This window comes from Varanus komodoensis, unplaced genomic scaffold, assembly GCF_004798865.1.
Source record: "Varanus komodoensis strain SLA01 unplaced genomic scaffold, ASM479886v1 scaffold84, whole genome shotgun sequence".
NCBI lineage: Eukaryota > Metazoa > Chordata > Lepidosauria > Squamata > Varanidae > Varanus > Varanus komodoensis.
The window spans coordinates 111922-135705 of NW_025336531.1; the positions used below are offsets into that span (position 1 = coordinate 111922).

Below are 23784 nucleotides of genomic sequence, written 5' to 3' on the forward strand. Positions count from 1 at the left end.
GGCAAATCCAGAAGGGGTGGGGAAACAGGAGCTCCCCTTATCCCTCCACACTCATCCCCAAACTCAACAAAAGAATATGAGGAAGCCATAGCATTTAGGAAAAAAAAACAAGTTTAATTTGTCAGATAACTCTGGACTAGAAAAGCCAAGTCCTTGAAGAACGCACTTCCTTTCCCCACCCCCACTTAAATAACTTGGATTAAGCACAACAGTCTCACACTCACATTCCTCCTCAGCTCTTCCTGCAGATCACTCACAGCTGGCACAAAAGCAAAAAGATCGCATCACGCCCGGTTATCTCTGTCTGCAGAGAATGTCTCACCCACACAGGAGAGGCATGCAGGCAGAGCCAGGCGCGGGCCTGCAGCCCCAGCCCGAGCAGGCGGAAATCACAGTTTGCTGCATGTCTCTTCCCCACCTGAGTGAGCACAGATGGGCCCTGCCTGATTCGGAGCAGAAAGATAAGGCGGACTCTGGCGGTAGGTTAGGCTGAGTGGCCATGGCGACCCCAAGGCCATCCAGGCAGCTTCATGGCTGAGCGGGGACTCCAACCTGGATCTCCTCAGTCCCAGCCCAGCACTCCCAGCTGTCGGACTGCGACTCCCATGGCGCTGAAGTGTGGGACTACCTGGGGGCCACAAGTTGCCCACCCCGGTAAAGCACCAGCCTTCACAGAGAGCGTAAGATAAATCGAGGGCTCCTCTCCCAAAGGTGCTGTGCGTGCCCGTCTGCAGGCCAGGAAAGGACGGATTAAACACATTGGCAGGAGTGTGTGATGCTTCCTCATCCGACTTCTTCAGCCTGACCCCCAGCTATAGAGCCCCTGTCCCTCTTGTACTCAGGAGAGAAACAGCACCCCCCTTGGAGGGGAGGGGAGGGGAGGGGAGGGGAGGAGGTGACACATCAGGATGGTGGGACCTCAGGCCACAGCCCAAGGACTGGTGCACAAAGGTGTGCAGGGAAAGTGCAACAGCATGGCTGCTAGAGAAAGGCAGGGCTGGAGGGTACCTTGAAGATTTAAGAGGTTTACTGTGGCATAAGATGTAAGATGTGTTATCCTCAGTTGGAAAATTTATATTTGGGAACAGAGAGAAGCCGTGGGGGGTGGGTGCATGTGTGTACATGCAGGAGAGAAAGAGAAAATCAGACAGACAGACAGGAGCCAGGAAGCCCAGCAAAAGCAAGAGAGAGGTGTGTCACTCTAAAATGCGCAGCACAAAAGATAAGAGATCCAGTGAAAGATTGGGTGGGTGTGTCCCATTCCCAATTGATGAGAAAGAGGTAAAGCAAGATGAGTGAGGCCTAAGGAGGGGCAATTACTTTCCTGTGGCCAGCCAGCTGCTCCCAGCTGCCCTTAAGCCCACAGAATCAACCCTACAAAGGCATTCCAGTTCAAGGGTGTCATCCTGTGTGTGGTTATGTGGCACACCCATCTCTGTTCGGCTGGGCCTTTGTAAAGACTTGCCCCACCCCGGCTGCTCTCCCCTGTCCAGACCGCCTTCTTTCCCTCAGCCTGGTGCCCTCCAGGTGCGTGGGACTACAACTCTCAGCATCCTCAGGTAGCGTAGTCAGAAGTCCACCAGCTGAAGTGCACATTTCATGCATCTGACCAAGGCAGTCAGGGGAGCTCTTGGCAGGATGATGGGGCAGCGGGGAGAAGTGGGAGAGGGCCCTTGGGACGACACAGTGAACTGTGGCAGGCCGGCAGGCAGGCAAACGTCATGGCTTCCTCACAACCCTCACACGGCACAGGAACTAGGAGGTAGCATTTGGTACTCTGTGCAACAGTCCTATAGCTTCTGCTTCCCCACCATTTGGGGCTACCTGCACATTCTGGGGATGGCACCAATCCATCGCCAGTGTTTCAAAAGTGTGGCACGTGCATACTGAGACTGTTGCGAGGTTGCCCACAAGAAAAGGCAGCACCAGCCCCCTTGTTGCCTTCCAGAGAGAGCGACAAGCCTTCTCCACTTCTTCACGCTGCCTTGAGTTGTGTTGTGAGGGCAGGGGCAGCATGGGCAGAAACGCTAAGGATTCTGGGAGCAGCACGAGGTTGTCGCACTCCAGGGCCTGGTCCAGAGGGAGGAGGCAGGCTGAGAGAGCTTACCGCAGCGCTAATAAATGCCCAAGGGTTCTTTCTGTGCTTGGCAAGTCTCTCTCGCCGCAGAGGGACAGGTGTCTGTCTCTATGGCTGCCATGAAGAGGAGCTGGAACAGTACCGCTCTCCGTTCCGACACACTCCCTTGTGGGATTTGGCAATATGGTGGAAAGGCAAGGATGCCCACTCATCCATCAAGAGGCCAAATTGCGCCCTCAGCAGGATCTTTTCAATACAAGTAGAGGCCTATTTATACAGCACAAACAGGAGGGATTGTGGGAGAAGATGAGACACTTAACAGTAGAGTCAATACAGTCCATCAAAGGTATGGGGTAAAAACTAAAAACAAAACCAAGGGAGGCTCTCAAGGTGCTGGCTGGCTGCACGGAAGAGGTGGCGCTATGAAGAACTTGATTGAAGACTCTGAGGAGAATAGATGTCCCACTGTTCAGAATAAAAAAACAGGTACATCCCAGCACAGTGACCCAGATTTTCTATAGCAGAGGCCAAGCAGAGCACTTGGGCTATGTGTAACAAAAAGAAACTGCATTGTCTCAGCTCCCAGGAAGAAATTTCAGCAACTTACTGAGGCCTCGCCCCAATTAGGTAGATGCAGCTTCATGAAGGCAGGTTTCACAAGGCACCCTCAAGGAACGGGACCTGCCAAAATCAAGACTCCAGCTTCTACCATCTGCTCTTGCTATATGGAGATGAAGCCTGAGGCAAAAGAAGACATAAAAACCTTAGGTTTCTTACAGCTATTTCTTTAAGAGTAGCTCACTACAGCTGTGTGTGTGAGAGAGAGAGAGAGAGAGAGGGAGGGAGGGAGGGAGGGAAGGAGGGAGAGGGAACTCTGCTCCTAGACTGCACAGGAGAATTGGTCAAGCAGGGCATTGGTAATGAAAAAGTAGTAAAACTAAAAGGCAGATAATGTCACTTTAAGTTGTACGGTTGTACAAGTCATGCATAGCTCTGCAAAACATGTAAAGTTAACAACCTCACACCAATCTCAGCCACAGTCATATATGAGCGATGTAACGAATTCCACAGTGTGTATGCCTAAGCATAAGCAAGATCCTACAAAACCGGGGTTTGGGTTGGGGAGCAGCAATGTATAAATCAGCTCAGAGAGGAAGAACGGAGGGATGCAATAAAAGTGCCATGAAAGAATGTGTTGGGATAGAATGTAGTCATCCTCTCAGGTGACAATGAAACTAGCCAAGGACTTGCTTATTTATTAATTAAATTTGGAACTGCTCAGTAGCCAGAAGTCTCTGGGTGGTTCACAAAATACTTTTTACACACCTGACCACTCTTTCCATCCCTCTGTGCCATTGCCTGCTTACTGTGTGGGGTGTAAGCATCCTCAGCACGCATCGTGGAGTTGGCACTGCCCATCACTTGGCTGCTGGCCGTGGCGCGAGGAAGGATGACGTCATAGGGGCCCTCAGACTGGAAGCAAAACCAAAACACAACGTGAGGTATGCCAGGAAGAATGGAGAGAAAATGCAGCCAGGAAGAGAACCGATGGCAGCAGTAGGTGCAAAGGAAATGAAAACAACCATCTCTGTGTATGTGCGTGTGCACCAAACATCTAGAAAACATTTTTAAATTGCCAAAATAAGTATCATTTGGTGAAAAAAGCTGTGAGGTGACTTGAATATTCCTGTTTCCAATCACCAAACTGTTGGTTTTTTCCCAGATTTTGGTTGTCTCTAAGTAATACCAAACTAGTACAAGTTTTGGTATGTTTTCTACAAGGGATGAAAAAGAGAGGGGAAACAAAAGGGAGATTGACACATTTTAGGAGAAATCACTCTTATTGGGTAAGCATTTCTTTTGGTTCTAACTCAGGGCTACAGAGCACCATGTGGTTCTTCTCCACTTGGTTGCCCTCAGTGTGGTGGCCTGCAAGCAGGGCCCATGTTTGGGTGCATCTTGATCTTAAACTGTAATATATAAGAACTTGAGAAACAGTAGAAATGCATCAGCTGCTGTGTCCATTTTTTATTTATTTATTTACATTGTGATTTATATCCTGCCTTTTTCCTACAAGGGGCTCAAGGCAGCTTACATCATTCTCCTCCTCCATCTTATCCCCACAACAACCACCCTGTGAGGTAGGTTGGGTTGAGAGTCCGTGACTGGCCAAAGTCCCCCAGTTGACTCCATGGCTGAGCGGGGACTAGAACCCAGGTCGTCTGAGTCCCAGTCCCATGCTCTTAACCACTACGCCACACTGGCTGTCATGCCAAGATAGAAGAAGCACCCTGAAATGGTTGCTGACACCATGTTAGGTGGGCCTTGCTAAGAGGCACAAATGCTTATTAAGGGAAGTAGAAATGGCTCTGTCAGCCCCCCAGATCTCCAAGTCTTTGAGAGCATTCTGAATGTGCACCAAGGCAAGTCATGGAACTGTCTCCCCAAAATTAGCCTCTTTCCCTCCACAATTACATCCATGTCTATTGCAAGCTGCAGGCTAAATAAATAAGTAAAAGCTGGCCACATGCTATCCATGACGTGAGGCGACAATGAAGTGAAAGGATAAGAAATACCAGCACGGCAACACACTCACGTACAGGCCCTTTGTGCATGAGCGCCATCTCTGTGGGCTGGTACACACTGGTCAGCAGCTGTCCGTTGTATCCGCTGTACGGGGACACAGGCTTTTTGGCTGGAAAGAGAGAGAAATGAGAAGGAGGTGACTTGGTAATGCACAGGCTCAGGCATTTTAGGGAGACAAAGCTGGCAACCAGAGAGCACACACTGAGTCACCAGAACCAGAGGGGATTTTGCTGGAACAGCTTCCTGGAGAGGCCTACTGTACACCAGAGCTACAGGATAAAGTTGAATCGCAGAACTCTTTTGTTGTGGTCTCATGAAACGGTGACTCCCAAGGCTGCAGTGTCTGTTGGCCCAGATTAAAACAATATGTCTGGCACAGGATTGTCATTGCTTCTATGCAAGGAGGAGCCGCCAGGATTAGGCCTGCGATGCTGTACAATGAAAGGGGAGCACCAGGTCTGTCCCTCTTCTTTGGAGGCAATGGTGTTTTTAGAGTCTCATCATGGGATAAGGATGGGGCCAGCAACATCAGGGCCCTGCGAACCTTTAATCACACAGACACTTTTCACCTGAAGGGGACTCAGCTCTTGATTATGGGATGGGCGGCTGAAAATACGGCTTTAAACCCCTTCCCGACAGGCCGTGAAATATGCCCAGGGCTAGCCACTCAAGCTGGCCAGGGAGTCCTCCTTGACTGAAAGGGCACTCAAAGGCTGGGAGCTCTCCCGAGGAACAGAGTCTTCCTGGCTCTGCTCCAAACCAGAGTTCCAGTTCCCTGACTCACCTCCTACAAAGCATGACAAGGAGCGACAAGGATAGAGGAAGCTCCCGCACTTGGGAAGGATCAGGAAAGATGCTTTAAAACGGCCCTGTTGTGGCAGCCTCGCCAGAGGTGCTGGGGGCAGGGGACTGCACATCTGTGCTGCTGTCCTGCTGTGGGCAAACAGCAGCAGCAGACGGCACCCAGCAGAGAAAGCACGTCGCTCCCCAGGGTGGACACGGTTAGGCCGTTGCCAAGGTGCATGCCCAGCAGGGGCCCCGCGACAGGAGTCCCCTGGGCGTGCTCCTCCTCTTTGCCACTACAACCCACTGGCTCATGAGCTTCTTGCCCTGGCCCGGGAAACAGGGATGGGGAGGAGGACGCTAAGTGACACAGCCCAGTTGCACATGGTCACTTGGCCTGTCGTGCAAGCAGCAAGCGGCAGCAAGGAGCAGAGAGAGGGTGAGGAGCAACAGCAGCTGGTCAAGATGTCAGCGAGGACGTAGCTCCACAGAAGGAGGCTGCTCACCGAGGGTGCTGTGCTCACGACCCTTCACAAACCTGATACCCGCAACACCAGTGCTGGGTACTGGATCTGTTCCCTTCAGTGTGAGGCCTAAACGGGGGCTGGGGTGGGTGGTTAGGAAATGTTCTCAGGGCATACACGTCCTCCTCAGTTTCCCTCACCCCTTCAAACAGCAAGCAGAGTTGTTCCTTTGTTATTTCAAGGGCTGCAAAGGAGTGCACTTGGCTTCAGAAGAGGCCCTTGTGAGCACACATGGCTCTCAAGCAAAAACACCAACTCACAATGTCCAAATATTAGGCGATACTATGCAATGTTAAAGAAAAAAACAAATGGAGAAACTTGCACAGAAGTTAGATTCTGGCTAGTACTTAAAAGACAAATAAATACAAGCTTACATCATTGTGCAAATGTAACTTTTTTAAGATCACAGAATTATCTCATGTTTAGATAGTCTTGCTTATTTATTTAAGCGTTTATATGCCATTCCAATACTGAGTCTTGTCATTGTCCCCTTTCTACTCATCCAGTTCCTTAAGTTTTAACAGCACCCCAAGGCAGAGAAATGTATCACACTACGTTTCGCACAGAACTGGTGAAAGCAGAATTAAAAACCTGGCATGCTGCATTTCTGTGTGAGAGGCCGCTGTTCAAGCCTTAGGAGCAGGGCCATAACAAAGGAGTAACTTCAGATTATTGCATGGGCTTTGGGCAACCGTCACATTGATACTCAGAATACATTTTAACTCTAAAAAAAGGCATACTTGTGCAGCTATTCCGTCACAGAAAATATGCTTGGGAGAACTAACTCTCAGCTTCCCTTTCCATTATATATTAAACTTCATTTCATACGCCACTTGGAGACTGCAAGAGCCTTCATTTCTGCTCACTGACAGCCTCACAAAGAAGCGATTGCTATATTTCTTCTATGCTGCTGCAAGCAAAACAGGAAGCAGTAACTAATCAATATACCCGACTCCAAGGACCATCAGAAGCCTGCTGGGGCTTTTATTTTTTTAGGCCAGCCATAAAACAAAACCTTGTTTGTGGGTAACTATAGACAGAGTAGATTTTAATGAGCACACTGCTTTCCCTAAGAGAGTCCTCCAGGGTTTATGGGACTGGAGGAGCAAAGCCTGTTGTTGAAAAATTCCTGGCAGCCGTGTAGTCAACAAGTCTGTGTTTTAGCCCATTCTATTTCCCACCAAGAACTGCATCGGGGATGTTTTGGACTGCCTGCAATGGGCCACCCATTGCCATCAGTTGCACACAGCCAGTCCTGGCATTTGCTGGCACTGTAACCCACTCTTGCTCGGTTGACTGTATTCTGCAGAAGAGCAATGACATGAACGCTATTAATTTGGCTTCCTGAAGGAATACAGTATGTATACCTTCCAGTCCACAAAGGTTCCTAGAATTTTTTCTTAAAAGAAGACTCTGGCATGGTTGTTTCTGGTGTTTGAAATAAGGGTGTGATCTGTGAAGTTCTGTTGGGAGCTGGATATGGAAAAGGAGGTCCCTTGATTTTCATTTTACGTAGAACTATCAAACAAAAATCAGTACATAGTGAAGAGAATCCATGAAAAGATAGGACGATGTAAATGATTTTTAAATGCCATGGTGTGTAATCTAAGAACAGGAAGCATAGCCAAGTCTCAATGTTTTTGAGTTAGTGAGCAACATTGCAATTTCCGTTAAATAGACTGTTGAACTATGGGTAGTTCTGCATGTTGAGTTTTTATGGTGATGCTTCTTGCTGTGCAGAGAGGATACCAACAGTTTGATTCTAATGGTGGTTAATTTCATTGAGTTCACTGTGACTTCTTTTCTGCTGAGTGCAATTAGGACTGAAGCCATGTCTGTTTTTATTAACTTGCATCTGATCACAGTAGCATTGAAACGCAGTTGGAAAATGTATGTTCTTTCCTTGGAACATTATGAGAAAATGTGCCAGCAAGAAGACAGGGAACTTTTGAACACATAATTCTGATTCAGGGGGCATCACAAAGAGGAAAGAAAACCCAAAGTTACATTGTAAAGTCATTCCAGGGAAATTCAAGGTACCACAACCAACCTGTCAGATGTGTCTAAATCCCAAAGTTATGAAATCGAAAATGCTGGATATTACATCATCAAAACACTAAGTAGCAGGATTAACCAAAATAAGTGGTCTCTCTAAACAAGCATTTTTTACCAATATGGTCTGACTTTTTTTCCCAATGAAAATCAAATCAATGAACCAAAACATGTTCCTCTTAGGGGCTTGTACCGCCACTTCCAAGAGTTCACCACCTTTGCATCTTCCTCTCCTTTTTCTGTTCTTCTGGAGCCCTTTGGATTAATGCCTCCAAAACTGTCTAAAAAGACATCTTTTCACTCAGAAGCACAGAAGACCCTGTATGGCAGCTCTCTCATGTTCTCTTCCCTGCTAGATGGAAAGAGCAAGTCTGCTCCTTTCGTGATTTAGGAGGAGTCGAGAAGGCATGTGAGTGTTAAGTAAAATGCCCAGTGCTCTCAAGGATGAAACCAAGTAACATCCAAGAAGGTCTCTTGTTCCTAAAGCATGACTGGGGACTGTGTGGCCTTCCAGATGAACTCCAACTGGAAGTTACTGAACTCCAGCTCCCATCATAAGCGACTGTGGGCAGGGTTTGCTGGTATTCATGGGAGCTAAAGCCCAGCATCATCTGAAGGACCATGTGTTCCCCAACCCATGTTAAAGCTTTGAAGCTCAGCAAAGCAGCATACTCTTCGAAAGAGATTTCCTTCCCAGTCATGCTTGTCTATCAGCTGTCTAGGGTACAATCCTATGTAGATACTCTCCCTTTACTAGAGAGTAAGATCTATTAGACTCAGAAAAACTTGCCTCTGCTCGAGCTGTAAATGTAATTCTCCAGCATGCTTTTCATTTTCATTGGCTCTGAATATGTAAGCAAGGTTCCTGCCTTTGGGGCCATCTGTGTTCCTGTGCCTTTCATATCGGTTTGAAAATAAGGAAGCAAAGCTTCCTCCCCTACAATACTATAATCTCCTGCTTAAAGGCACGGGAGCAGGGGAAGTAAAAAGCTGGCAAACCTGTGTGCACAGCCGCGTCTTCACATGTGCACAAGTAACTAAGTGCTTCTCTTCTCCATACTGTGAGAAGATGAGGTGAGTCAACATGAACCTCTGACATTCTCTGATGTATTGAGGTAGAATCTTTGATATGAAGCTGACAGCCAAGAATAGAGGTTAGACAGGTTGGAGAGTGTTTGGGTGAGGATTTCAGTACAGAAAGCGATGCAGAAAATGCCTTCTCCTTACCCTGGGAAAGCACCTTTTAATCTGTTTGTACTGCATATCCTATACTTCATTTGGAAATCTCAGGTTGGCTTATGAGATGCCGTGGCTGATGGACCACTTTTTGAACCTTCTGGAAATGAGCTATGGCCAGTAAGCCTCTTGAAAAAATTTTTTAGAAACAGCACACTCAAGCTAATGCAGCCGACATACACAAAGACCCCTTCCAGCCATCCTGTTACAAGACTACTGGCAAAAAGAATCAAACAACTTTTTTTAAAAAAGCATTCCCAATTATTTTCATTTTAATTTAATATTCTAAAAGCTTTGCATCTTTGGGATGCAAAGATCAGACTGAACCTGGCTCTCTTGTTCTTCCTGGAATTCTTTCCTATGCTTGGCCCTGGCTGGGAAGTAAGCTGGGCTGACTTCAAGTTCACAAATGCTCCAGAATGACTAGTGGCTTCTTTGCACAAAGTATGCAAAGTACACAAAACCTGCAAGTCACACGTGTGGAAGCAGAAGTCATGGGGCCATGCTTGCATCCTGCTGGACACCCATGGCCTTGCTTCCTGCTGGACACCCATGCAAACACTTGGAGAGAAAGTGGGCCAGAATTTGGGGAGCCGAACCAAGGAAATCAATGGATTCCCATCCCCGCAACTGATTCCTCACACATTGGTAATCCCAATATGGTAAGATTTGTGAGAAGAAGTGCGTGTCTTTTATGTGCAAACAAACTGCTTTGTTTCTCAACTCATACCAGGTGATACACAGTGCTAACCCCATACAGTTCTTGTGCTATGAGGCAGCATACAGATGCAATAAATAAATATATGCACAAACAAACTTTTGCAAATCCTAGAAAAATGGCATTTGGATTCCTCCTCCTGAACTTCATCTTATCATCTCTGTCCCTTTACTGTGGCATTATGGAAGTAAAGGACACCAGACAACTTACAGAAATACTTGCCGTTCCTCAGATCAAGTCCTGAAACATATGTTATTACCAAAATCACTGAGGAATTTCATGCCACCCGCCATGCTCTAGTTCAGGGGTGGGCAACCTGCAAGCCATAACATCTGGAAGACCGTGACTTGCTCTCCCTTGAGCTAGCATCTAAGCCTCTGGTCCAAATGAATACATTTGACTTGGTTACATGGAGGACCACCACCACCACCAATACGAACTTGCCTGCCCTTTGAGAACAGCCTCAAAGGCCCTGCTTGGGTGTCTGCGCGCAAGAACCATTCAATTAGGGCTACAAGGGAACCGGGCCATTTTGGGACCGTGGTCCCCATCTGTGAAATTCCATTCTGAATGGAACCATCAGTCCAGGTTTTCAAACGGGTTGTAAAGGCAAGTCTGTTTTAAAATCGCTTGGATAGCCACTGGGCCCTTCTGTACACATTTGTTTTCCACTGGCTATATTGGGCTGCAAGAACGTGGAATATAAGGAAGGGCAAACACAATGATATTATGAATTGTGATTTTCATATCTATGAAAGAACTTGATGGAGCCCTTTCAGCAGTTACACCACAAGATGCCTTTCCCTCGATAACGCAACTTCATGCAGGATACATTTCCCCAAACACCCATCTCCGTGCCCTGCCACAGCTCACATGCCAAGACCTACCTGAAGAAGGTTCATCCATCGAGAAGGCCTTGTTCTCCACAAACATGCTCTGGGTTTTCTGTTCCTTGAGGATGGTCTCATATCCCACCCCCCGGGAAGGGTACACATCATCCTCATAGGCCTGCTGTGGTCCTGGCCTGATCACTTGAGAAATCTCAGGGATGACGTAAAAGAAGACAAAGACACTGGCATTGGAAACTAGCGCAATAGCCATCGTGGGGTCATCCCACGCTGGTCCCCCTTCTTGCTGGTTGCCGTAAACATACATAACAATCCACACTATCCATATGGCCATGGAGAAGGAGGTGGTGATGAGGACAAAGATGACGTGTTTCCTCCAGTGCTTGTAACGTCCACACAAGGCAGGCCAAGCAGCAACAAAGGTAGCTGCTTGCAAGAACATGACGTAGATGAGTGCCATGACGAAGTCCTCATTGTCCACACGGCAGGGATCCTTTGATGCTCCGTCACTCCTCACCACAGTGATAATAAGCCACTCCGTGTTGATAATGACTTCCACTAAGACAAGGAGCAACGCCATGCAGAAGGTGATCCAGCCTCGAGGACCATGGTTCTGCCGGGCAAGGAAATTGAGGCTGAGGGTGTGGGCTGCCAAACACGAGAAGCATATGGCAAAGAGCACCCCAAACAGGAAGCGGCGGGAGGCACACGTGGAAAAATCTTGCTTGACGATGAAGGCAAAGGTCAAGCAGAACAGCCCAAAGGTGCCCAACAAGAAGAAAGTCTGAGTCCCTATTAAGCTCTTCTTCCGATAGTCCTGGATGAAAGGCACACTGGCCACAAGCACGACTGTGAGGACAAAGCTGGCCACGACCCCAAGGCTGGCCACTGCCTCCAGCACAATGCCCCAGGCTGCGGACAGGTCGCAGAGGTTGTAATAAATGGATTTCAAGTCCTTCCCACACCCTCGTGGTGCAGGTGGTGGTGACGGCACGGTCAGCTGAGCTACGCACACCTGGACAGGAAGTGCTAGGAGCCAAAGGCATGGCAGAAATGTCCTGGGCACGGCCCCCATTATGGAAGGATGATTATCGCAAGGATTTTTTGGCACTTTGGGCGAGAACTAAGAAAGAAAGAAAGAAAGAAAGAAAGAAAATACAAGTTTAGGGTCCATCAGACAAGAGCATCAGGTGAAGCACTGGATGTTTTTCAGGGTTTTTCTATTCTGATGGTGGTGCTTGCCTCCCCACCGGTGGTGATGCTGCCGTGCTCCACAACTCACCCTCTGCTAACAGGGCTAGGCTTTACCAAGGTTAAGGAAATTGCTCCTTCCCTTGGTTAACCGGCAACTAGGTCAGAGTGTAGATTGGCTGTGCCAGAAGAGCTTTTAGAAGAGAAAACCATGACTCAGCTGACACAGCATGTACTGTATCTGGAAAGACTTGCTTTTGGTGTACATTGAGCAGGAGTCCCCCATCTGCATCCTCTGCCATTTTTGTGGCTGCTGTTGTTGTTATCCGAGCAGTGGTGCTGAGAGGATTAAGTTTGTTCCAGCCATTCCACCGTGGCACCTTACCGATATTTTGGACTACATCTCCCAGCACCCCAAACATTGACCATGCCGGCTGGGGCTCAGGGACTTGTAGTCCAAAATATCAGAAGGACACTTGGCTGGGGAAGACAGGCTTAGCACTTTCCCCTGCGCTGCTTCTCGGGATCGACATTCCCTTTCTTTCAACTGCCGTTGGCCCCACCATTGAAAATGTATCTCCTCCACCTCACTCCTCCTCCACTGGGGAGCATTTGGGTTGGTAAATGGGGGTTATTTTAAACTCACCTTCCCCCAACTGCACTGCTTGATCAAATGTGGCATCCAGTGCATTAAAAGTTTTAAAAAGCACCAGGACATCCATTTGTGGGTGTTTCTGAATAATATGCTATTTGTCCCCATGATGTAGAGAACTGGACAGCCAGTGAGGAGGTTAGATGGGCCAGTGGTCTCACCTGGTTCAAGGCAGCTTCATATCCCATCCCATCAGGAGAATTATAGCATAAACTATGGAGGCTGCAACCCAGGTATAACCTCAACACAACACTGAAGGGAATACTGCAAGGCACAACACTGTCTAAAACAATGTGTTGAAGACCAGAGAGAGAGAAAATGGCGGCGGGGGGGGGGGGGGGACAAAGAAATCCCAAACTTCCAGCAACAGCCCACATGCTCTGCCACTCTTGTGCTAAGTAGAAGCCTAAATATGCTTGTTGGTTTGCTAAGGATGCAATCCTGTGCCTTATAGACAGGAAGAAAGTCCTGCAACTCCCAGAATTCCCTAACCAGCAGTGCTTGCTGGAGCATGCTGGGAACTGTGGGCATTTTTCTGCCTAAGAATGCACAGGATTGCACCCAAACTTATTCAACCTTTATAGACTCCCACCCCAGCCCCAAAACAAAATTTGCAATTTTAAAAATCCACCCTAAAATTGCTAAGCACAACATGAAGATCAAATAAAAATGGAATAAAACGGCAAAAGAATAAAAGCAAAGGCAGAGAATAGCATCAACACAACCTATATAGCAAACACAGTAACATATGTAAGATTGAAAAGCTTGGGGTGAAAGGTCTTCCCACAGTGCCCAGAAGTCCAAGGCAGCTAGTACTTAGGATGACTCAGTGTGGGGCGAAGTGACACACAGGGGCTTGTGGGCAGGGGCTCAAAGCCAACGCATTGTAAAATGCACGAGGTAAATGGCTATACCATTATTGCAATGAGGTCTTGATTCAAATCTCTCTTTAACTGCAAAGGTTACCGAACGAGCACAGGAAGCTGCCTGCTGCTGAGTCAGCCCCTTGGTCTGCCCAGCCCAGTATTGCTGACACCGGCTGGCAGCTGTTCTCCAGCATCTCAGGCAGGGCAGTTTTCCAGCCCTATCTGGGAATGCCAGGGATAGGACCTGGTGCCATTTGCAGGCTAAATATGTGCTCTGCCACTGAATTATGACCCCCTCCCCACTTGGCCTCATCACTGAGATGCAACCTGACCTCCACAGGGTTGTTCTGAGCAAACATAAGGAAGTGGATGGATCCAGATCACTTTGAATTCTTTGAAGGACGGAGAAATGTGTCACTAACACTTTCATTTCACTTTGCATTCTTTCCCAACAGAAAGCCTCCTAGATGACAAATAACATTAATATAAGATGAAAATGGGTCCAGGCATGGCAAGGGGAGGGGCACTGGCCCTTTGCAGGAGAGGAGACCAGCTACGGAAGTGTGAGCACAAGAGGGGCCGGGGGCAGCTGGGGGGCTTGTGCCCTTCCCCTCCTTCTGCTAGGCTGCTGCACAGGGGCCGGCTAATGGCAGACTGGCGTCCAAAGAGGGAGAGGCTGGGTGGTCCTCCTTGCCTTTGGAGAAAACAGGGCTGGGCAGGGGGATGGAGAGGGGTGCGCTCATATGGAAAGCTGTTTTGACGAAAAGACTGTAGTTGGATGAATAACAGGATCTGATCTGAACTGATGAGAGTTTCCCCCCCCCCCCCGCCCCCCAGTGTAAGCCATTTCTCAGCCCACACCCCCCCAAAGGGACTCCGTCAGCAGCAGTCATCCGGACGGCTTTCCCTGGCTGCCACTCAACACTGCCTGGTTCCCAGGCTCAGAGGATTCCAGATGACTTCCTAAAGAGGGGCCTTTCTCACATGCCCTCCAAATCCGCTTGTTATGTGGCCTGGATCATGGGCTAGTCCCTGCTTCTGGTGGGGCTTTATGCGTCATGTGTAAGGGCTGGTTTTGCTTTAAATTTCTCCTTCTCTGTGCCCTTATTTAGGAAGCCTCTGGCACTCATTCTTCCAGGCATGCTCACTTAAAGCTACCTTTCCATCTACTGGCCCTGACTAGCTGGGTTCCCCTTCACAGTTGTCTACACATGCCCTGAATGTAGCCCATGCTCTGTGCTTTCACACACGCCCTCCATTCCCAGGGTAAATTCCAGGAACCCTCTCCCCTCCAGAACATCTCTGGCTGTCCTTACCAAAATATTTCAGGCTTGCCTCCTTACCATTCCGTTTGTTTTCTGAACTCTCAACCCAAGGATTAATACGTACGTCTGGTCCATAGCAGCCCTTAATGCCATGTCAGCCCAAACTACTTTAGTAATTCCAAACGCCTAGTGCTAAGATGCTAGAAGGAACACAAAGTATTTGTGCCACACCATAAAATGACACTTTTCAGCAGAAATATTAGAGGAGAGGCCTGCTTTCCTGGTTTCCATAAGGATCTGTCCAGGTGCTGCTTATGGTTTGTCATCGAATCCGGTACTAGTCTTACTACTGAAAAGAATGTGACCTTGCTATCTGCCTGCTTTTCAGACAGTGTAAAACCTGGTGGTGGTTAGGACAAAATCTTGAGAGCTGAAGCTCTGGATTTAGTTTAAAAGCATTACGGCTCTTAGTGGCTGAGAAAACACAGGGGTGTTCCTTGCAGATGTCTGAAAAATTGGGAAGGGAAGCCTCTGGAGGGGCAGTTACAATTGTACCATTTCATTCCCTGTTCTAGGGTTGTTCCATTTCACTCTTCCTGAACTTTGTACCTTCCAGATAGTCTGGACTACAGTTCCCACTATCACCATTAACAAAGCTGGCTAGGGGTTTTGAGAGTTTTATTGCAACTCACCTGGAAAGCCCGAGGTAGGGGAAGTCTATTCTACTTGTTTAGTGTCACTCTCCCACTCTGTTCAAAGGAAGAGCCACACTGGGTCATACAAAAGCTTATCTAGCCCAGCATTTTGTTCACACCAAGCATGGCCAGCCAGGATGTTTCCTCCAGCCCTTTGAGTATTTCAGTTGCTCTTTTCTACATTTCTTCCAACTCTGCAGTAACTTTTTGAGGTGCGGTGACCAGACCTGTATGCAGTATTGCAACTGTGGTCACATCACAGATTCACATAATGGCAGTATGACATTATTTGCTTCATGGTTAATTTCTTTTCAAATTAGGCTCAACATAGAAATGGCCTTTTTATAGCAGCTGCACAATGAACTGGCATTTACATCATGCCGTCTACCAAAATCCCAAGATCTCTTTCTCGGTCCATCACCACCAGCTCAGCTTCGCTCAACATATATATACATGGAGCTGGGATGCCCACTTTATGCTTACTGACACTAAGCTACAGTTGCCATTTTAATGTCCATTCTCACAGTTTTGAGAGGCCCTTTTGGAGCTCCTCTCAATCCCTTTTTGTTTTAACCACCCTAAATAATTTGGTGTCATCAGCAAACCTGACCACTTCAGTGTGCCTTTGTAATTCCAGATCGTTGAAGAATAAGTTTAAAAGGCACTGATTCGAATATTGATCTTTGTGCAGGCTCACTGTTTACAACCTTCCGCAGCAAGTATGTCACATTTCTCAGGTCTTACACAATAAGAGCTACAGTGTTAAGCGTTTCAAGTATAAATAATTTTGCTTCAGGGAGCATTGGCCTGGGGAATCTTTACACAGATCCTTTTTCAGCTTTAGAATTTGTAATTCTTTGAAAGCCAAATGGAGCACTCATACGATTCCACTCCCCACCCAAACTACATAAAACTCAATGTTACTTACTTTGCATTTTCTAGCTTTCCAAACTGGATACTATTAATGGTACGGAACGTTCAGCTTCATGCTTAGAGTTGATTTAGCTCCTCATCAAATTCTGTCTCACGGTATAAAAACAAGGGTAAAGGGCTTTGAGAGACCCCACTGCTGCCTTTCAGAGAAAGGTGCAAAGCCAGCTTAAGTGCTATACAAGGCTCCCTGGTAGTTTGATTTGCTTGTCACATGATTGGATGGCAGCCCGTGGCTCTCATTTATGTACATGTGCTTCAAGTAAAATTCTTCACTACCACATTGACTGGACGTCTGTATTTTAGCTGATGCGGTTTCTTTCTCAAAATACCTCACAACTGAGCAAAAATCTCACTGTATTTTACTGAATCTATCATCTTCCTTTAGAAAGCATTTGCAAATGCATTGTGATCGTAAAGAAAACAACATACACTCACCCTCTGCAGAACAGATTGTGACTATGGGGGGGGGGGCTGTTAAGGTACAATTCTATAGCATGTTCTACTGCTTGTAGAAGGAGCCACGCTGCAGAATTTGGGAGACTCGGGTGATCACTGGGTGGCTCTGGGATCCATTATTTCCTGCCTGCTACAGTACATACTTGAGCGTATTGAACAATAAGCTCCCACGACTCTGGAAGCAAGCAAGGCTCAATTCTGCTCTGCTTATCCTTTCCAGAGACATGCGTGTTTGTTTTCCCTTTTGCTGACCTCCAGAGAAAGGACCTTTCTTTATCACCCTCTGCAGTGAAGAAAGCACAGGTCATCCAAGATTTGGGACTATCCACAGATCATCAGGATGCATACTGAGTATGACAAACACCTGCATGTGATGGTGTCCAGGTGTCAGCACAAAATACACGCAGAAAGGCACTTCTCAGTCCTTCCAACCATGCATGGGAGGTGGCATCCGGCATGTAGAAATCAGTGTGCATGCACACACAATCAGCTTGCTACAGGCTGTGCCTAATCATTGAAAAATAAGCATGTGCTGGAATTGCTGGTGCTTTTCCCGTAGCTACAGTATGCCTAATAATGTGATCAGGTTCCCACATGGATTAGAACACCCCTGTTCTGTGTATTCTAAGCAATGCAAAGGCTTTCAGTTCTATGATATACCATCACATGAAGAAAGAACATGGATTCTCTGCACTGCCCCATTCCTTCCCCTCAGTCCCCCCAGGGACTTGGTGGCTGAAGACATCCTCTCTCCTCACTCCAACTGTGACTGCTTTTTGGTTGCTGCTGCTACCTTTCCCCCTTTGCCCATTTCGTAATGTTTTCCAGACAGCCAGCAAGCCATTCCAGAGAGTCACTTGGGCATCAGTGGAACAGCTGGCACTGGCAGTGGCTCTTGCCGAGCGCCTCACTCACTGCTTCCCTGGCCCATGATGGGATCGGCCTGGATTCACACAACACCCACCATGGCCTGCTTCAGAATCTCTTGCACCACAGACCCGTGTTCTGTGGTACAAGAGAAGTGGCACAGAAGCACTCTCAGATAATAGTTCAGTGCAGACTTGCCTGCTCTTGGTGTCGTCTCTATTCTTTGGGCAAGCACTTCTTCCCTGCTCCACTCGTGCAATCAAACCGCATTTGATCAGCAATTACCAACACAGCCTCCTGCTACAGAAGCCCAGTGGGAGTTATTAAGAGAAGTGGCACGGGGGGATTATCTGTGTGAACAATACTGCTGATTCACTAGAAAGCCACCCTAATAAGTGTTCTTCCAACTACAGTAAGGTAAGTTTTATTTCATCCTGTCCTTAGTTCAGATCCAGAACTGGCCAAAAACAGGTGCTGCTTCTTTGACCAGTGGAGTCTAGTGCACCCACGGTGCCCTTTCCGAGAGATGCTTGGCCTGGCCACAGTGATGCATGTCACAGTTGCATCCCATTTGGACTACTATTATGTGCTGTGTGTGCATGTACCTTCAAAACCTGTGCAGGAACTTCAGCTGGTCTGGAAGGATGCATCCAGACTGATGTTGAGGACCTGCTTGCTTATGTATTAGATATACAGGGGGTGCCAAAATGCATACACATTTTAATAGATGTTATCTGTGTATTACTTTTCAAAGTTGAATGGAGTTACAGTAGCAATGTGTAGTATGACCATTCGCTCAAAAGATGGCATTAATCAAATGAATGCTAGCATCACCGTACAACAGTTTTTAATACAGTTTTTTTCTTTCTTAAAATGTGTATACATTTTTGATACCCTCTGTATATCCTCCCTTTTTCCTTTTAAAGAATTCAAAGTGGCTTATATCATTCTGCTCCTGCTGCTCTCAATCTTATCTCCACAACAACAGCCCTGTGAGGTAGGTTGGGCTACAAGTCTGTGACTGGCCCAAAGTCACCCAGATGGCTCCATGGCTGAGCATGGACTAGAAGCCAGATCGCCCAAGTTCCAGGTCTTAAGCACTATACCACACTGGCTCTCTGGAGAGAGCAGCTATAAGGAGCAGGTGAATTACAGTACTTCATTGGTTTGTTCCCAGGTAGAATTCAGAGTGCTGGTTATGACTTATAAAGTTTTAGACTACCTGAAACTGTCTTCTTCCCTGTGAGCCTGCACCATCCTCAAGATTTTGTGGACAGTCTCTTCTTTCAAGACTGGCCTCTTCAGAGGTTCATTTGGTGGTGAACCAAAAGGAAGCTCTTTTCAATGGTTGCCCCCCCCCCCCCCGGCTTTAAAACCCCCTCCTTTCTATCCTTTCAATGGCTGGCAAAGACTATTTTATTCAAGGCCTTTGGCTAGTAAACAGATCCGTATGCTGGGTGCCTTTTTATTCTGCAAATGTTATGTTATTCTATTTGAATGCTTTATTGCTTTAACATTTTCAATTGTTTTGTAAGCTGTTTTTAGTGTTTCTTTTTGGTAGAAAGGTGGGGTATAAATCAGATATATAAGCACGGCACCCCCATGACAATGTGTACATATAAAAGAATGAGGAGCTGGGATATGTACCCCAGAATAAGTTTTGGGCAACCTCAAGCATCCACCCACCAAATGCCCACAAAAGTGTCTTCTTTGAGATGACGTAGAATGACTTCTGCCCCAACATTTTGCGAGGGTGCAAGTCTTTTTGAGCGTCGTGCTCCAATACGAGTAAGAAGCAAGGCATATAGAACTAAATAAGGAGCCAGGTTTTGCATGCTACGTGAAACTTTGGACCTCGCAATGCATAAACCCACATGCTATAAGGGCATTATGTATGAAGGGAAATAGAATTAAGAACTTCACTATGTTTTGGTTTCTTTAACACAGCGCCAGTATCCAGAGGAAGCACAATGGCAGATATTTTGCCTACAGAATCCCAGGTTCAGGCCTGAGGATCTTCTGTTAAAATGAGGCATGGATAACACTTTTGCTCAAAAGATCAAGAAAAAGACAGGGCTAAGCTAAGTGGACTTAACATCTGACTCAGCCCAAGACAGCTTCAGTGGTCTACCTTTTCCAGGAGAAACTTGCAAATAACATCTAGCTTTAAAAACAAAACTTAAAACCTTAAGGGGAGAAGGACCAAGTGCCACAGTGAAAGAACAGTTCAGACACTTATGATCTCAGGAGGCACAATCCATCTTTACTAAAAATTTCTGCTTTAACCGCACTGTTTAATAAAAGCGGCGCACTAAGCGATGCAACATATCAAGAGGCTTTGCTGGTTCATTTTTCACTGCACTTAAAAAGGCAATGAAAATCACGCTCTCACATACATGCCCACTGCCCATTGTGTGATTCCTTTCTGAAAATGGGGCAGGAAAAAAGTAGCCAGGAAACCCACTGCATGATGGACAAAGCCTCCCCTGGGACAACAACAAACGAGTGGTAGGATAACCTCCAGCTAGATTACAGAAACCCAGATTACCCTGTCCTGTATGATTCATTCCTCTTCAGGAAGCAGGCAACATTACCAAGGTAGCTGGAAGCTGTTACCGGATCAATCTCGGGAGGTTTGGATAGTTCCAGCTATGAGTCTGGGGAGGGCAAGCGGGCTGGATACACGGCAAGAGGAGAAGGAAGCAGTGAGCAACTATTTATTTTGGCCTGAGCCAGAGAAGTATGACTTGGAATGGCTTGGCAGCTCTTCTTAAACCCCCAGGCCCTTCTCAGTGGGGACAGAAGCACCACTACCACCCCTGGTTTTCAGGGGACTGAACTGCTTGACCCAGAAGCAAGCAATGCCATGGAGTTCAACAGGACTTATTGCTTAGCAGGTCTGCATATAAGATTTGCCTGTTAAGTTACCTTTTCATTTTGCAGACAAATAAGCAAAAGTAGAAGAAAATCAGGATAGAAGGAAAAAGCTGGTAGGGGACAGAAAGTGTATGAGTCGAGTCAAACTCTACTCCTAAATACAGATCTGTCCTTTTAAAGATGGACTTGCCTGTTCACAACTGTTATTTTTGAACCACAGATCTGTCTAAACTAAGCAAAAGGGGGGAAATCCATAAAATTCCAGCATCTAGACTTGAAGAGCTGCCTCCGAGAAAGCAAGCCCCCTGCAAATGTAACAGAAAAGAGCATTTCCTGTTTCTAACTCACTTCTTACTATAAACCAAGCAAAGAAAGGCAGGTTATTTCCCACATATTACAAATTGGAAGGGGCTGAATCGGAGGAAGAGTAGCACACAGCAGCACTGCATTGTAATGCTTTCGGAGTGCTTCAGGTTGACTCAGAGAGGCACAACAACCCTGTGGTGTTGGCCTGAGGCAGTACACACCTATGTAGGCTGGTTTGAATCTGGGAAAGCAACAACTCCACAGGGCTATCTACTAAACCCTTGGTAAAGCCCTAAACGGCTTGGGTCTTGGATACCTGAAGGAGCGCCTTCTTCCCTATGTGCCCTCCCGCCCCTTGAGATCTGAGGCGGAGGCCCTGCTCTGGGAGCCCTCCTTGAAGGAGATTAGGAGGGAGAGTACCCGGAGGAGGGCCTTCTGTGCAGTGGCATCCCAACTATGGAATATGCTCCCCAGAGAGGTTTGCTTGGCGCCAACATTATATTCTTTTCACTTTTTATTTAAACTCTTTTTATTTTCCCGTTATTTTAATGTTTAATTGATTTTAATTGAGGTTTTAGTATATTAATGGTTGGATGCTGTGGGGCTGTTCTCTTCTATTTATTTATTGTAAATCGCCTGAGACGTTTCTATGGGGGATGGGATAGAAATGCTTTAATAAACAAACAAACAGTACAACTTCAGTGTGTTGCTGTTTACTTAGTTCAGAGACAGGAGCTTAGCAAGGTCAGCAAATGGACTTCTAGCAGTTTCTAGATTCCCCCCTTAGCTTGGAAAGTTATTGCCCCCTTGCTGGGAGTCAACAATTCCCAGGCCACTTAAGACAGTTCTATTTGCAGAGGAGGAGGCAGGAGGCAAGTGCGCTGCCTGGCCATTTTACAACTTGCGGATCCTTGCCAGGGTTCGGGAGTTCTGTACTTTAGCACCTCTCTGCTGGCCACAGCACATGACTTTCCCGCCCGGAACCAGGAACAAAACCCCAGTGTGGAGTAGTGGTTAAGAGCCTGGGACTGGGACTCAGACGACCTGGGTTCTAGTCCCCACTCGGCCATGGAGCCAACTGGGTGACTTTGGGCCAGTCACAGACTCTCGGCCCAACCTACCTCGCAGGGTTGTTGTTGTGGGGATATGGTGGAGGAGGAGAATGATGTAAGCTGCCTTGAGCCCTTTGTAGGAAAAAGGCAGGCTAGAAATCGCAATATAAAGAAATAAATAAATAACCCACCCAAGGAGGCCCGTTCTCAGCGCCCACCTACTTCACCCTGCTGCCGCACTGCCTTCAGGGCAGGGGACAGGAGGCCCAAGAAGCCCAAGTTCTCCAGCTATTTCTCTCTCACATTTGCATTATTCACACCCTGCTCCAAGGGGAGCCTCACAGAAGGTTAGTGCACTTAATAAACTTGGCAAGCCTACGATTTTGACAGTCAAGCTGGGATTTGAATCCAGATCTTTCTGGTCCAAATTCAACGCTGCCTCACACTATTGTACTCACGGCGCATTTGTTTCCCCTTTCAAATATTCGATCTGATTGGGGAGGGGAGGGCACGATGCAGCAGGCACGAAGTGCGCATTTAAAATCCTTTGCCCTGTGTGTACATGTGTAAAAAGAAATGCAACACTAGCACTTAAAGGGAGACGTTTCCTATTTTGCCTTGCAAATTTCCAGCCCAAAATCACGCTACTAACCTCTTGATCGCTTGCTGAAATCTAACCTTTGACAAGCTATTTCCCTGTCTTGTTTAAGCAACACTCTAAAAAACAGTATTAGTGGGTTTACTTTCTTCATTTGTCCCAAGAGCTATGTTGTTTTGAAGCCTCAAACCTCTCCCTTCCCACAACACATTTAGGTTTTTAAAGGAAAGATGTGAAAATCAAAACCTAATTGTATACCATATTATTCCTATTCTTACATAAACACACCTTGGGCCAGGGCGGGGGCAACAAGCACCTCAAACTCACCATTACAGCTACATGGGCATATTGCACTAGTTTGAACGTCCAACGTACGAGTTCCTGCAAAGCAAAGACTGAAGAGGCACGGGAAATTTCTAACACGACACTGGGCGGTTTCTTGGACTGGTGCTAGCCGCCCTTACATTTACCCAAAGAGGGCCACTCATACGCCTCCCGGGGTCAGCCGTGGCCGAAGGTCCCAGACTTTCCTGCAGACCCGTCGAGAGGGGCGCCTACCCACTCCTCCGCCCTCGGCGCGAGAGGAGAAGCCCGGCGCGAGCGAGCAAGGAGTCGGGGCTCTTACCTGCTGCCGCCGCTGCCGCCGCCGCCGCCGCCGCCTCAGGTACAAGGCTCTCCCTGCGAGAGGACAAAGCGCAGCGATGCGACGGCCGGGCGCCCGGGACCACGCGCGAATCCTGCCCGGCCAGCACCTGGCGCCGAGCGCGCTCCGGGTCCGCAAGCCGAGGCGCGGGGAGGCGGGCGAGGGGGCGTGCCGCGTGCCCGGGCCGGGCCGGGAAGGGGCTGGGGGAGCGGGGAGGGGAGGGGAGCTGCGAGAGAGAGGGCGCTCGCCTGGCCGGGTCGGCGCTCTCGCCCGCCCGCCGCTCCTGGAAGCTACGAGGCTGACATCACGCTGACATCAGCCCCATTCAGGGCTCTTATCAGGCCCTCGCCCAGCTCGGAGCGACCAGCATGCAGGCGCATAAATCACCTCCGCTCCCCGCTCGCTGGATCTGTGTGTCTCCTGAGCGGGCGAGCTCGCCCTACGTGCGAGAGCCAAGTTCCGCCTTCGTCGGCTCATCCCTGCCCAGGTTCTCCGGGGCTGGAATTCCAGACCTGGTTTTCTGGCTGGCATTCCTGCTTTTCCATCCACGCCCCTTCCC

The 23784-nt window shown here is 47.8% G+C and overlaps 1 protein-coding gene across 6 annotated transcripts in view; it reads right to left on the minus strand.

Moving 5' to 3' along the window:
• The window catches only part of GPRC5C (G protein-coupled receptor class C group 5 member C), a 41058-nt gene extending 17715 nt beyond the window's left edge, over positions 1 to 23343 (minus strand). For 3 of the 6 annotated variants that reach the window (XR_006417231.1, XR_006417232.1, XM_044456445.1), the window contains exons 1-4: positions 22910 to 22994; positions 10864 to 11947; positions 4678 to 4772; positions 3445 to 3550 (exon numbers count right to left, since the gene is read on the minus strand). Coding sequence is in view for 4 of the 6 variants with exons in the window: in XM_044456445.1 (XP_044312380.1) it covers positions 3445 to 3550; positions 4678 to 4772; positions 10864 to 11947; positions 22910 to 22912 (1288 nt within the window). In the remaining 2 variants the exon portion in view is untranslated. Of the gene's footprint in view, positions 1 to 99; positions 2816 to 3403; positions 3551 to 4677; positions 4773 to 10863; positions 11950 to 22909; positions 22995 to 23224 lie in introns of those variants that run through there. The other 3 variants (XM_044456449.1, XM_044456448.1, XM_044456447.1) reach the window with 3 other exon arrangements.
• Positions 23344 to 23784: the final 441 nt, after the last annotated feature.